Source organism: Garra rufa, chromosome 15 (assembly GCF_049309525.1).
Source record: "Garra rufa chromosome 15, GarRuf1.0, whole genome shotgun sequence".
NCBI classification, from domain to species: Eukaryota; Metazoa; Chordata; class Actinopteri; order Cypriniformes; family Cyprinidae; genus Garra; species Garra rufa.
This window is the reverse complement of record NC_133375.1, coordinates 32678557-32692792: the sequence shown is the minus strand read 5'-3', so window position 1 is coordinate 32692792 and position 14236 is coordinate 32678557. Positions and strand designations below refer to the sequence as shown.

General features: G+C 34.3%; 2 protein-coding genes across 2 annotated transcripts in view; one reads left to right on the top strand and one right to left on the bottom strand.

The window, feature by feature from the left end:
• LOC141287723 (xenotropic and polytropic retrovirus receptor 1 homolog) overlaps window positions 1-1888 on the bottom strand; it is a 99550-nt gene extending 97662 nt beyond the window's left edge. Inside the window, exon 1 of the mRNA XM_073819859.1 lies at window positions 1482-1888. Coding sequence (XP_073675960.1) covers window positions 1482-1550 — 69 coding nt within the window. The 5' untranslated portion in view covers window positions 1551-1888. The remainder of the gene's footprint in view (window positions 1-1481) is intronic.
• A 3490-nt stretch (window positions 1889-5378) lies between these two features.
• The window catches only part of acbd6 (acyl-CoA binding domain containing 6), a 49805-nt gene continuing 40947 nt past the window's right edge, over window positions 5379-14236 (top strand). Inside the window, exons 1-4 of the mRNA XM_073819441.1 lie at window positions 5379-5788; window positions 8349-8413; window positions 8671-8767; window positions 12006-12088. Coding sequence (XP_073675542.1) covers window positions 5513-5788; window positions 8349-8413; window positions 8671-8767; window positions 12006-12088 — 521 coding nt within the window. The 5' untranslated portion in view covers window positions 5379-5512. The remainder of the gene's footprint in view (window positions 5789-8348; window positions 8414-8670; window positions 8768-12005; window positions 12089-14236) is intronic.

The following is a 14236-nucleotide window of genomic DNA, read 5'->3' as shown; positions in this document are numbered from 1 at the left end:
CAATCTGCCAAACTATGTAAAAAAAAAAAAAAAATACTACAATGATTCTTTATAGACAATTACTGCTATTTTTCTTGAATAAATGTGTATTGTTTACAGTTTTCCCAATAGTTCATGTTTGTCTGAGTCCTGCGTCTGATTACGGATTCAGCGCTCCAGACAAAGGATTTCTCCTCCTTTGCGCCAAGACGGATGCTGAAGCTCTGACCATCCACCATCACACAACATATACCATTGATTTATTGTCTAAGGCTGCAGTCAATAATTTCACAGCACAGAAACAATAAATCAACCATCATCAGATTAAAATCATGCTTGAAATCATTCATTATTCAACAGTTTGAATGACCAAGTTTTTTATATCCACTGTTCAGATGTCAACAAAAACAGCATAAGATAAAAAATAATTACATGACACTCATTATTAATAATAATAATTATTATTATTATAATTAATTGATTCCATTTTTTTTAATGGAATTACATTTTACTGAAGCAGAGGCTTGATAGTGGGGCATGTTATATTTAGTAACGGATATACCATGAATCTCTCCTTTGTTCATAATTCATAAAACTACTGGTGGTTGAAAACCTTGGAAACCATGGACAGCAGCTGTGTTAAACCTTTTATAAATGAAGAAAAGAAAGTGCATTTTAAACCCGTCTTATATATAGGAACTGACATATAAATATCTTTCTATAGATATAAATGATCTTTATGTTATATTATATATTTAATAAAAAAATCTGAAATCATGATTACTGCATATATAATATGCTGTTGTATTAAGCTACACTCCAAAATTTCATTCAAAAGAAAGAAAGATATTTCTGCAGAAATAAATTGAACTCCTACTCTCAGCAAATTAATTGCCGCAGACATAAAGTGGGCGAGAAAACTAATTACATCAAATGACCTTTCTGGCTTTATCCCAAAAAAGAAAAACTTAAGAAAGAATTTAGGTGAGCTTACTTAATATAACTTTACAATTCAGTTTAAAACATAACATATAATATCAACATTTAGGCGATTTCTTCTTTGTCCCAAATGTGCAGGCAGGTGTTTGACAAGGCTCCAGATGCACTGATTGTGAGAATGTCAAGAAATCAAAATAAAATCACTTTGAACTGAAATTTAAAAAGGGAAAAATAGCAATAAATAGATTTAACATGTCTGGATGTAAAAGCTGATAATGGTTTCCTAATTAATATCAAAGAACATAAAAAGACAAATGATGCATACTATATTATGTTGTAGGCTATTATATAGTGTGCTTCAATGCAAAAATGACATACAGTGCGTTTAGCAATTTTATCTTCACCTTAAGTCTGATACCTTTTTGTTTTCATAATTATAGATCATTTAAATTAATTCTTTCATAGCTTTCACAATATTCACAAAAATAGATAAATAAATAGACCGCTGAAGTTTAGCTCATTTCTGGGACGCAGTTTGCAAAAATCATAAATAAATCTCTTACCTCGTATTGAATATATTGTTTCCTCCATTCTGGAGTAATATGCGCGGACAGGTGCTCCGCAAACTTCATGCTGGCGGAGCAGATATCCACAGTCTGACTATAATAATATCCTCGGGTCGGGCAGCGTCTTCTTTTGGGGCTTTTGTTATTTCTGTCACTAAGTTACAGAGCCGCATGCGTTGCGCTCCGCTCTGTCTAAATCCTGTCCGGTCTATCACAGTCCACTATTCCCCCGTCCCACATATTACCCCGTTCAAAGTGAAACCCGCAACAAAAAGGGACTAAAAGTAACCTCCTTCTACTTCCCGAAACAGGTGCCTAAATGACAGCGCTACAGCCCCGGTGCGGGCGTCTCTGGGAGTGACTTCTCTCTCCGGACTCTCTGGGCGTTTGTGAAGTAGCTGTTGTCCGCCATCAGCGCGCACTGAATGAAAGACGTATGTGCGTCACAGCGCGCCGTGAGGTGCGTTTAGAATTAGCTGTTTGTGATCAATCTTAGCATGCTTTTTGTATTAATATTTAAAAATAAAAGTGCATATTACTTGTTATATACTTTTTTGTTATTATTGTACATTCCTTATTTATGTGTCTTTGAATTTAAAGGCTGTAAATACAATTAATGTTTTATAAGTTTAGTGTATAGAATTCGTAATATACATTATCTCACACATAATTTATTACGCCATTTATTACTAATTCGTCAATTTTACTGTCTTGTCAAATTAATGTGTCTGGTCAAATATTATTTTTCTATGTCAGGCCAAAAGGAAACAAGTCACATTATTACTGTAATATAGGCTACTTTCATTATTACTATGTACATATAAAACTGATCTCGCTAAATCCCGCCCTATGAGCATTACTGGCTAATCCTACGTTAGCAACTGTTGACAAGCTTTTTTATGCAGGCTTTGTATGTTTGGATTAGTTAAAAAAAGAATATTGCAAAAGTTATTGTTAGACATTACCAACTATTTTTATTTGTTATAATATGTTAATTAATATAATACTGCTTATGACATAATGTGTAGATATAATAAATAAGTCAATTTTTATACATTTAAAAATTATATAACATACACATACACTACCAGTAAAAGGTTTTTTTTTTGCTCACCAAGCCTGCATTTAATTAATTTAAAGTACAGTACGGCAAAAACAGTACAATTTTGAAATACTTTTACTATTAAAAAACTGTTTTCTATTCGAATATATTTTAAAATGTAATTTATTCCTGTGATTTCAAAGCTGAATTTTTAGCATCATTAATTCAGTGACATATAATGACAAAAACATTATTATTATTATTGAAAACAGTATGATGTATAACGTTACAAAAGCTTTTTATTTCAGATAAATGCTGATCTTTGGATCTTTCTATTCATCAAAGAATCCTTAAAAATATACTTAGATGTTGTATATATTGATAATAATGATAATAAATGTTTCTTGAGCAGCAAATTAGAATATTAGAATGATTTCTGAAGGATCATGTGAACCTGAAGATTGGAGTAATGCTGCTGAAAATTTAGCTTTGATCACAGGAATAAATTACATATTAAAATATATTACAAATAGAAAAAAGTTGTTTTAAATAGTAAAAATATTTCAAAATTTTACCGTTTTGTTGTACTTTCAATCAAATAAATGCAGGCTTGGTGAGCAGAAGAGATTACTTTAAAAAACATTTATCTTACTGTTCAAAACTTTTTGACTGGTAGTGTATGTTTTGCCAGTTTGGATCATGGCAGTGTTTATTTTTTTGGAAAAAAAATTGTTACGTTTTGTAACAAGTTCAGCTGTAGTTGGCCTACTTTTCTCAATTTTAAGCATCGAAGAGAACATACTCAAAGAGAACTACAAGAATCTTCACAAATATATCAATATATTTAATAGATGGATATTAATCAGGATTAAAATGGCATTAATGATTCAAGTATACAACAAAATGAACGAAAGTTAAAACCAGCCATCCAGCAGTCCATCTGAGCCCTTCACTCTTGTTTATGTTGAATCTGCTTACTTACATTTAACTGATATATTGCTTGCTGACTCAAGGCCATAGAGGCCTGATTTATGCCCCTTAAGAGGCATACATTCCCACTTTATGTTGTTATATTTTAGAACACCAGTGTGGCACTTATAGCTTCTGGGCAACACGGGGAGGTGTAAATAAAACATTTTGAACTAGGCCATACTATTACGCTCCAGCCAGAAATGTGCAAGGAACTATAGGGGGGGAAATCAAGTTTAATCATTAATTAAATATTGTATATTTATTAAACTATGATAAATTTAGTCAGAAATAGGAAAAAAATTAATGAAATAAGAAAAGGGCATTACACGCAGCTGAATAGGAATAAGATTGAAGTGGGAGGCGTAATAGCGAGATTCGATCAGAAAAATGTAATTTGTGTGCCATCTTGTGGACAATGTGTGCATTCCACAATCTGCGCATAAATCCCTGTTGAGTGTTAAATTAATATCAAGAAAAGTGGAAACAAGGTTTGTTGCAAACTATCTGTAATGTAAATTATATATAGAGATGTAAATCGTGATTAAACCCAATCTCAAATGCGTTTACCTAATATAATGTGTGTGTGTATAGTGTGTATATTTATATTTATATATAAATCCACACATACATGCATATATTTAAGAATATTTATAATATTCATAAAATGACCCTTTTACACTTGATTCTTAATACTGTGTTGTTACCTGAAAGATCCACAGCTGTGTTTTGTTTTTGTTTAATGATAGTTGTTTGTGAGTCCCTGCCTGCTGTTCTTCAGAAGAAAAATCTTTCAGGTCCCACAAATTTGGTTTTTCAGCATTTTTGTGTATATGAACCCTTTCCACCAATAACTGTGTGATTTTGAGATCCTTTTCAAACTAAGGACAACTGAGGGACTCATATGCAACTATTACAGAAGGTAAAAAAACGCTCACTGGTGCTAAGGAAACATGATGCATTAAGAGCCGAGGGGTGAAAAGTTTTTGATTTTGAATATATTGACTTATTTTGTCTTCTGGGGAACATGTAAGTATCTTCTGTAGCTTCTAAAGGGCAGAGCTAAATGAAAGAAAAAATATATATATTTAGGCAAAATAACTGAAATGTCAATTTTTTTCTTCTGAAGCATAAGTGAGCGTTTGAACCTTCTGTAATAGTTGCATATGAGTCCCTCAGTTGTCCTTAGTGTGAAAAGATGGATCTCAAAATCATATTGTTGGAAAAGGTTCAAATACACAAAAGTGCTGAAAAACCAAAGAACCTATGGGACCTGATGGACTTTTCTGAAGAACAGTGGGCAGTGTAACGGTTCAGGACAAACAAGAGACTCATGAACAACTAAACAAACAAAACAAAAGAAAAAAACAGCTGTGGCTCATTCAGGTAACAACACAGTATTAAGAATCAAGTGTCAACTTTTGAACAGGGTCATTTTTTATAAATTTAACTTTTTTTTCTTTCTTTTGGACTATATGGAAACATCTTTTATGTGAAATATGTTATTCGGGTCAGAACTAAGTAAAAAATAACATGTATTTTGTATGAACCCTGTTATTTTGGTAAAATAATTAACATTTTGCAGATTTTGCAAAGTATATGTAAACTTTTTACAACTGTACATGTATGTGTGTGTGTTTAGTACACATTTTAATCTGAGATTAACCGCGATTAATCGATTTTACAGCACTACAGCGTTTAGAATTCTTTGAAACTGCGATCTTTTTAATAGATAATACAAGAGTTCTAGCATGGTGGCAGTATTCAATTTACACAATCGTGCGTCCGCTGTAAAACTGGTAGGACCAAAAACGCGTTGGAACTGTTACCAGCAGTCGCAGGACGCCTTCGTGCCTATTATTGTGTCGTACCATTCACGGACTATTTCTCAAAACAAGTCCGACTGAATCGGATTACGTATAACGTACTGTAGCAGTCAACTGTCTGCGCTGTTTTTATTATTAATTAAAGTAAAAATACTGTAGATTACCCCTATAAGGTATCTCCATTTTCTTCAATGGCGTCTAGATCTCCGTCCTCTTCCCCAGACTCGGCGACGGGCTCTGGTACTGATCCAGCCCGGCCTGACACCGGAGAGCCGCTCGGTGGAGGTTCCGATTCGGATTCAGATTTCGGATTAGGGAAATTTGATTGTAGTGCTGGGGATGCAGCGCTTCGATTAGAAGGAGCCGATCTAGAGAATGAATTCGAGGCGGCAGCGGACCGGGTCAGAGATCTCGTCCAGACAGCCAGTAGAGAGCAGCTGCTGTATCTGTACGCCAGGTTCAAACAGGTAAAATGAGCGTTATTGTTTTTGTCATAATAACTGACACTGTACAATCATAATACATTATTATGAGATCTTCTATAAGCACGATGCGAAGCTTTAAGATTGTTTGGCAGTTTGTTTATTTTTATATATTTAATTATTTATTGTTAATAGTTGTGGCTAATATAAAGTTACCCCAGTTTTTTAATGCACCAGATGTAGTAATATCGTAGTGTCTTGATACAAATGATATGGTTTCCATGGTAAGTTGTTGTAAGGATATATAACTCTGATTAGTGGATGTCTGTTGGTTTTGGCATTGGGACAAATTTTTTCAGTATTTGACAGTGATTTTTATTCATAAGTTATTAGTTGAGATATGGTGCTTATGTAAGTGATCCAGGTTTACAACCAGCCAGCAACATGTCCTAGATTTATTACCTTTTTCTCTCTCCAGTATATTTTCTGTCACTCTCTACTGTCTTGTCTGTGTATTAAAGAAGAAGAAAAAAATCAATAAATTAATTTTAAGGGTCATTCCTGTCAACTCAGCCAGACCTCCCCAGCTCCAATTTTTGATTTTGCTAATATTTTTATCTGAAGAAAGATACACATGTATAGTAATGAAAGCCAAAATATTAAATGTCATGAATGAATATTTACTGAGTAATCCACCATTTTATTGAGGGGGGTCAAAATAGCGATTTTTCACCTGAGATTCAGAGCCAAATTACAGGGGGTTAAATGACTTTAGAAAGATGGCAGCATCATAATGTTACTTTTACACAGAGATTGGTAGATCTGTTAATAAAATCTGTTGAATTCAGCGATCTTTGTTACAATATGTGCCAATGGGGACCATTCAAAAATGGGGAATCAGCACTTTTAAAGTTTTTCTCCAAAGGTTGCATGCCTGTAACTCAAGAAGTATTAAATGTATATTAATGCCCTTTTAGATATTGCGTCTCAATAAGCATTGCTTTTGGCATCTTAATTTTTAAGGCCCTATATGGTTCACTTCCAGAGATATTGGAATTTCAATATGGCTCCGGGAGTAAATCGTTAAGTTGTACACATGGTCAAAAACAAATGTGGGTCACTTTGCAAGAAATATTATGCTTTTTTTTCTTTTAAAGATGAATGCCTGAAAGACAAGTAATGTTGAAATGAGAGATGTATCTTGTTTCCTTCTTTTATAACAATGCATTGCACATTTGTCTGAATGCCATAAATATTCTTTTTCCAAAGTTTGCACACCAATAACTCAAGACATATTAAAGATATGGCAATATGATTTCAGATTCTAGTTCTCAATAAACGTTTCAATTGGAATCTTCATTATCAAGGCCCTACATCTTTCAGTGATATGGGGACCTCAATGAGGCTACATGTCCAGATTGCTAAATAATACCTAATAATACCAAATATTGGCCACTTTGTATACAGCCGATACTTATTTAATTTAAAGAACAATGTCTGAAGAATAAATAATGTTGAAATAAGAATTGTATCTTGTTTATTCTTCAGGCATTGTGCATTGAATACAATAAGTACCAGCTGTATACAAAGTGACCAACATTTGGTTTTCGACCACTAAAAATGCATGATATTCAACAAGCTCGACATGGAGCCTCATTAAGTTCCCCATACCTCTGGGACTGAACGATGTAGGGCCCTGAAAATGGAAGATTCTGAATGAAAAAATTATTAAGAAATATAATCTAAAATCATATAGTGATATATTTAATACTTCTTGAGTTACAGGCACGCAAACTTTAGAAAAAGAATATTTACTGCACTCAGACATATGTTCAATGCAGTTGTGTTGACAGAAGGAAATATCATAGATCTCTAGCTTTATTTGTTCGTAAAGTCAGTAAGTATCATAATTATGCAAAGTGACCCACATTTGCTTTTTGACCATTGAAAGTGTGTACAATTTAACGATTTACCCCTGGAGCCACATTGAAATTCCAATATCTTTGGAAATGAACCATATAGGGCCTTAAAAATTAAGATGCCAAAAGGAAAGCTTGTTAAGACCTAATATGTAAAAGGTAATCAAAATATCTTTAATACTTTTTCAGTTACAGGCATGCACATTTTGGAGAGAAAAAAAGTGCTGTTTCCCCACATTTGAATGGTCACCATTAACCAAAAAAGATTGCTAAAGTCAACAGATTTTACTAATAGAGCTACTAATCTCTGTGTAAATGTAACATTATGATGCTGACATCTTTCTAAAGTCATTTTAACCCCCTGTAATTTGACTTTTTGACCTCCCTCTACAAAATAGTGGATTACTAATAGTAATAGTAAATATTCATCCATGACATCTAATATTTTGGGCTTCATCACTATACATGTTTATCTTTCTTCGGAAAAAAATATTAGCAAAATGAAATATTTGAGCCGGGGAAGTTTCTGAAATTTTGTTGATTTGACACGGAATGACCCGTAAGTAATTTATAAAGACGAACTCCACCTATAAATAAAACATGTTTAGTTAGATTTGGAGATTCTAAGGAATTTGAGCATTTGATATTAAGTAAACTAAATATATTTATAAACTTATGTTTGACAGGTCAAAGTGGGAAAGTGCAATACATCAAAACCTGGTTTCTTTGATTTCGAGGGTCAGAGAAAATGGTAAGTCTCTTAACAAACCATGCATTTCTTGATGAATCTTGAGTTTCGATATGGTTTCTTTCTCAAGTCAGTTCTTGATTAGTATGAATATTGTTGGCTCTCATGACAAAATGCTTGTGGTTTTCCTTGATGTACCTCTTTGGATAAAATGGACTGCTCAATAGAATAATGTAAATGTAAATTTTGAGCTTTTTGGCAGCAAAAAAAAAAATAAATCTTTAGAGTCTTTAAAGTCCAATAGTGCTTTCTATTCACAGGTCAGCATGGAAACAACTGGGGGACATGAGTGCAGAGCAGGCCATGAAGGAGTATGTAACCTGTGTGCATGCCTTGGATCCTGAAGGCAGCCAAAAGGTAAAGATTAAACTTACTGTAGGGGCTGTTGCATGCGGGGATGGAAAACTAGACTTTTCTTGCTCTTTTGCAATTAAATAGTTTGATGTACTGATGTGTTCATTATGCACCCAGAAAAATTATAAAAAACAGATGCGCATTGTATTGTTTTGGAGAGATTATCACCTCTTATCACTTACTGAATAACATGTCCAGAAGAGGGCAGTCTCTGATTGTGGAGTTGCTGTGGTTGTGCATCCTTCTCAAATAGGTAGTAGACAAATATCCCATTGTTTTTACGGAGATTTTGAGAATAACACCTTAAAAGATATCAGAAATAGTTGCTGCATTTATATTGAACTGTAGATGATTCATGATTATTATGTAAGGCAGGCATGTTTAAGCAAAACTTTATGTTGCTATTGTACATGCTCCATTAAGTCATGGTGCTTATGTGAGTGATGCAGGTTTAATTTCAGCCTGCAGTGTGTCCACAATTTCTCTCTCTTGTAAATTTCCTGTCACTCAAACCCTTTCCTTTATGCTTAATTTTCCCTAGGTTTGCTCTCTCCCTTTCTCTATTGCTTTTGTATTTTCCTCGTATCTATCTTCCCTCTGCCTTATTGCTTTTTACCCATAACCCCCATGTCAGAGCAGACACATCCCCTTCACTGATACTACCGCAGGTAACGCAATCTGACTGGCATCCAGACCGGCACAAAAGCGCATAAACAAATTCCCCACCTTACAGAATGAACTGATTGTGTTAGTGTGTTAAAAGAGGGCAGGAAGCTCCATTACGAGATCGAGAGAGAGAGCCGGGGAGAGAGGAGAGACAATAGCGTGTTCCTGACCTCCTGTGCACTTCTGTTGTTACGTGCACCTGCTGTGGAGGAACAAAAGAAGAGTGCACGATTTGAACGTATTTTAATACAAGCCTACTATTCAAGCAGAAGTGCAGATGCAGCACTTTTCTGCTCAAAACGGTAATATTTTTAAGTTATTGAATTAAAATTGCTGTATAATAGAGCTGGCTGGCTGGACAAAGCAATTTTAATCTATTCCTCAGCGGGTTTCACCAGTAGTTGAATACCTTGAGTCCTTTGTGTGCTTTCTCTTGCTTTTGCCAAATGCTGTTGTGTCTGAAAATGGAAGAAAAGTGAATACAACAATGTCAAAAATACAAAACCTGTCTAGCACAAGTTAAGATACATGTGCAGTGTCCTGACAGTTTTCTGTCATGTTTGAGCTCAACTGAGGTATACTGTACCTTTCTCTTGTAACCTAAACTGTTTCTGAGAGTGATTCCTCTGGGCTACTGTAGTGTTTTTTCTTTTTATATACAGTAGCCAACATTTGAAGTGGATCAAAACCTTTCATCAAAGTTTTTTGTCTTAGGACAACTGATGAACTTTCTTGATACACTTCAAATGTTGATGACTATAGTTTCATGTCCTTTTTGTTTACCAGTTGGGATTTTTAGATGTTTAAAGATGCTAAAAAAATGTACTCACCCTCAGGCCATTGAAGATGCAGATTAGTTTGTTTCTTCATCGGAATAGATTTGGAGAAATTTAGCTTAAATTAATGGATCATCTGCAGTGAATGGGTGCCGTCAGAATGAGAGTCCAACCAGCTGATTAAAACATCACAATAATCCACAATTAATCCACGTTTTGTGAAGAGAAAACCTGTATGTTAATTATACACAAATACATCATTAAGATGTTTTTTAACTTCAATCCATTGCTTCTGATTAAAATATGAGTCCTTTATCCATAATATTGCTTTCTCCAGTGAAAAAAGTTTTCTTGTCTGAATCAGGAGATTTGCCTTAATTATGGTTTTATTTACCATTTTATTTACAATTACAATTTTTAACAATATTTCAAGTGTGATTTATCCAAAAAAAAAAAAAAAACTAAGATGTCTATGGAAGCTTGTTTAGGTAATTGTGACATTTTATTTCGCAATTCTGACTTTTTTTCCCAGAACTGTGAAATATAAACACACAATTGCGAGTAATAAAGTCAGAATTGTGGGATATAAACTCACAATTTTTTTTCTTGCAATTGCTTTGTATCTCGCAATTCTTTTTCTCAGAACTGTAAGATATAAACTGTCAGAACTATAACTCGCATTTGTGAGTTTATATCTCACAATTCTGACTTTATAACTTGCAGTTGCGAGTTTAAATCATGCAATTGCGACTCCATTTCTCAGAATTGCGAGTTTATATCACGTATTTGCGACTCCATTTCTCAGAATTGCGAGTTTATATCACACAATTTTAATAACTTGCAACTGTGAGTTTATATCTCACAATTCTGAGGAAAAAAAAGCCAGAATCGCAAGTTTGTCTCATGCAATTCTGAGAGAAAAAAAAAAAATCTGAATTGTGAGAAGTCGCAATAACCGTTTTTTTCATTCTGTGCTAGAAACAGGCTTCCATATATGTCACTACCGAAACTTTACCAAATGTTCCGGTAATGTCTGTTTCGGTAGTAACAATTTTAGATACTTTTGAACCTAGCTTAAAGATGCTAATCAGCACAATGTTAGCTAGCATGGTTCTGAACAGTTGTACACATACAAAAACTAAATGTTATGGAATAACTCAGAAAAGAGAGTTTAATTATAAAAAAAAATGTTCATTAGTGACTTTTTTTTAGTTACACAGATTTTTCATACTTTTGAACATACTTACCTCTAAATAATGGGGCCTATCTACTCACTATGTAGCTATGAGAGACAGGGACACATAAATATTTCCTGAACATAAATGTAGGGATGTAGTTAAAATCAGCCTCAGCCAATGGACTAAAACATACACTGTTTCGGTAGTGACATGAAAAGGCAAGTTTCATAATTTACAAGAAAAAATAAAATTTATATATTTTTTTTTAACTTCACTTTTTCATAAAAAAAAAAAAAAAGATATTTTTAAAAAACAACAATGGAATAAAATGCAAAAATATCATTTGCATGATTTGAAATTTAGGGGTTAGGGTTTGGGACAGCTACCTCCCAATTGCAAATACTAAATGATTTTATATATTAAGCTTACTGATATTTTAAATGTTATTGTGGGTTTGTGGGTAAACATCTAAAATTTGAATACTAAAATGCTTGTGAGACAGCAGTTTGCACCAATTCTGTAGAATGGCCCATATATGGGTCTTTAGGCTTCAATTGTAGGGATTTTGACAGTTTTGTGTTTCTTTTGCTCCTGACATATTTCTTTGTGTCTTTCTTTCAGTCGTCAGAGCGAAGGGGAGGAGAAAAGCGAACTGGATTCGGTGGGCCAGCGGTTAGCTCTCTATACCAAGAGGAAAAGATAAGGTAACATGCTTATAAATATGATGATTTTATTATAATTTTTTTTTATTTGATCCAGTGATCACTCTTGCATCAGTGAGGCATGATTCATTTTCTTGCTCATGAAACTCGCATATACCAGACGCCCCGTTGCTTCTTCCTTTACCAAGACAAATTAAGGGCTGAATTCACATGGTTTTACCTCTTAAATTAACAGTATTAGTATGCATGCATGGGGGGTGAAGAGGCCTCAGGAAGCGGTAGAGTTTAATTACTTTTTTTATGATTATATCGATGATAAGAATGTAAAATGGATCCAGGCATGGATGGATGAAAGAAATATATGGAAGTATCAATGCAACAGGGGTTCATTCCCCAAGTCGCCGTGTCCCAGGAGAACGAGAGTCGTTCATCGGGGACGGAAAGGCAAAGAGGCAATTAACATCCCGTTCCCCCTCCTCTCCTCTCATTTGTCGCTCGCTGAGCGGCCCATTTCGGGCGTGACCCAATCAGACTGCCATGCAGACTGCTTCGCTGCTTTCCAATTTCCAAGCTCTGTGATTGAGAGCCCTCCTGCATATTCAAACCTCTCGTTAGCATTTGATTAGAGAGTCTTAATGGCTTCTGCATTGCCCGATTGCTAAACCAGACGACCTGTAACTCCAAGGCCATCTCTTGTGTGTGTGTGTGTCTGTGTGTGTGTGTGTGTGTGTGTGTGTTTTTTGGCTTAAACTCACTTGGGAAACAACAGCTGATAAGCTGCCCAAGTTGCATAATCCTGTGTTTCTACAGAATGAGTCATGAATGAGGAACTTTTCTCCTCTAAAGAATGCATGATAGATTGGTTGTTCTGTGAGGACGACTAGAAAGAGATGAATCAGATTGATCTGTTCTGATTGATGGGAGCAGAGGTGTCAGTTTCAGAATATCTGGCTATTTTGGAGGGCACAGCGTTTTTGGACAAGGTTTGACATGTTTCCTTGTGATTGATGGTGTTAAAGGGATAGTTCAACCCAAAATGAAAATTCTGTCTTCATTTACTCATCCTAATGTTGTTCTAAACATGTATGACTTTCTTTCTTCATGGAACATAAATTATGATATTTTGGTAACCAAAACCAAAGTGGTTCCCACTGTCTTCCATTATACAGTTGAAGTCAAAAGTTTACACACACCTTGCAGAATTTGCAAAATGTTAACTATTTTTCCAAAATAAGAGGGATCATACAAAAAGCATGTTATTTTTTTTTTATTTAGTACTGACCTGATTCCCATGAAAGACATTAACAAAAGTCCACAAGAAAATAATAGTTGAATTGATAAAAATGAACCCGTTCAAAAGTTTACATACACTTGATTTATAATACTGTGTTGTTACCTGAAAGATCCACAGCTGTTTTTTTTATTTATTTCTTTTTAGTGGTAGTTGTTCATAAGTCCCTTGTTTGTCCTGAACAGTTAAACCGCTTGCTGTTCTTCAAAAAATTCCTTCAGGTCCCACAAATTCTGTGTTTTTTCAGCATTCATGTGTATTTAAACCCAACAATGACTGTATGATTTTGAGAGACAACTGAGGGACTCATATGCAACTATTACAAAAGGTTCAAATGCTCACTGATGCTTCAGAAGAAAAAAATAAAGCATTAAGAGCATTAATTTTTGAAGATCAGGGTAAATTTTAATTATTTTGTCTTCTGGGAAACATGTATCTTCTGTAGCTTCTGAAGGGCAGTACTAAATGAAAATAAATACGATTATTTAGGCAAAAAAAAAAAATCATTCTGTTCAAAAGTTTACACCGCTTGCTCTTAATGCATCATTTGTCCTTCTGAGCGTATGAAAACTTCTGTAATAGTTGCATATGAGTCCCTCAGTTGTCCTCAGTGTGAAAAGATGGATCTCAAAATCATGCAGTCATTGTTGTAAAAAGGTTCAAATACACAAAAATGCTGAAAAACCGAAGAATTTGTGCGATCTGAAGGGCTTTATTGAAGAAAAGTGAGCAGTTTAACTGTTCAGGACAAACAACAGACTCATGAACAACTATCACTGAACAAAACAAAAAAAAACTGCTGTGGATCATTCAGGTAACAACACAGTATTAAAAAATATATGTAAACTTTTGAACAGGGTCATTTTTATAAATTCAACTATTATTTTCTCTTGTGGACT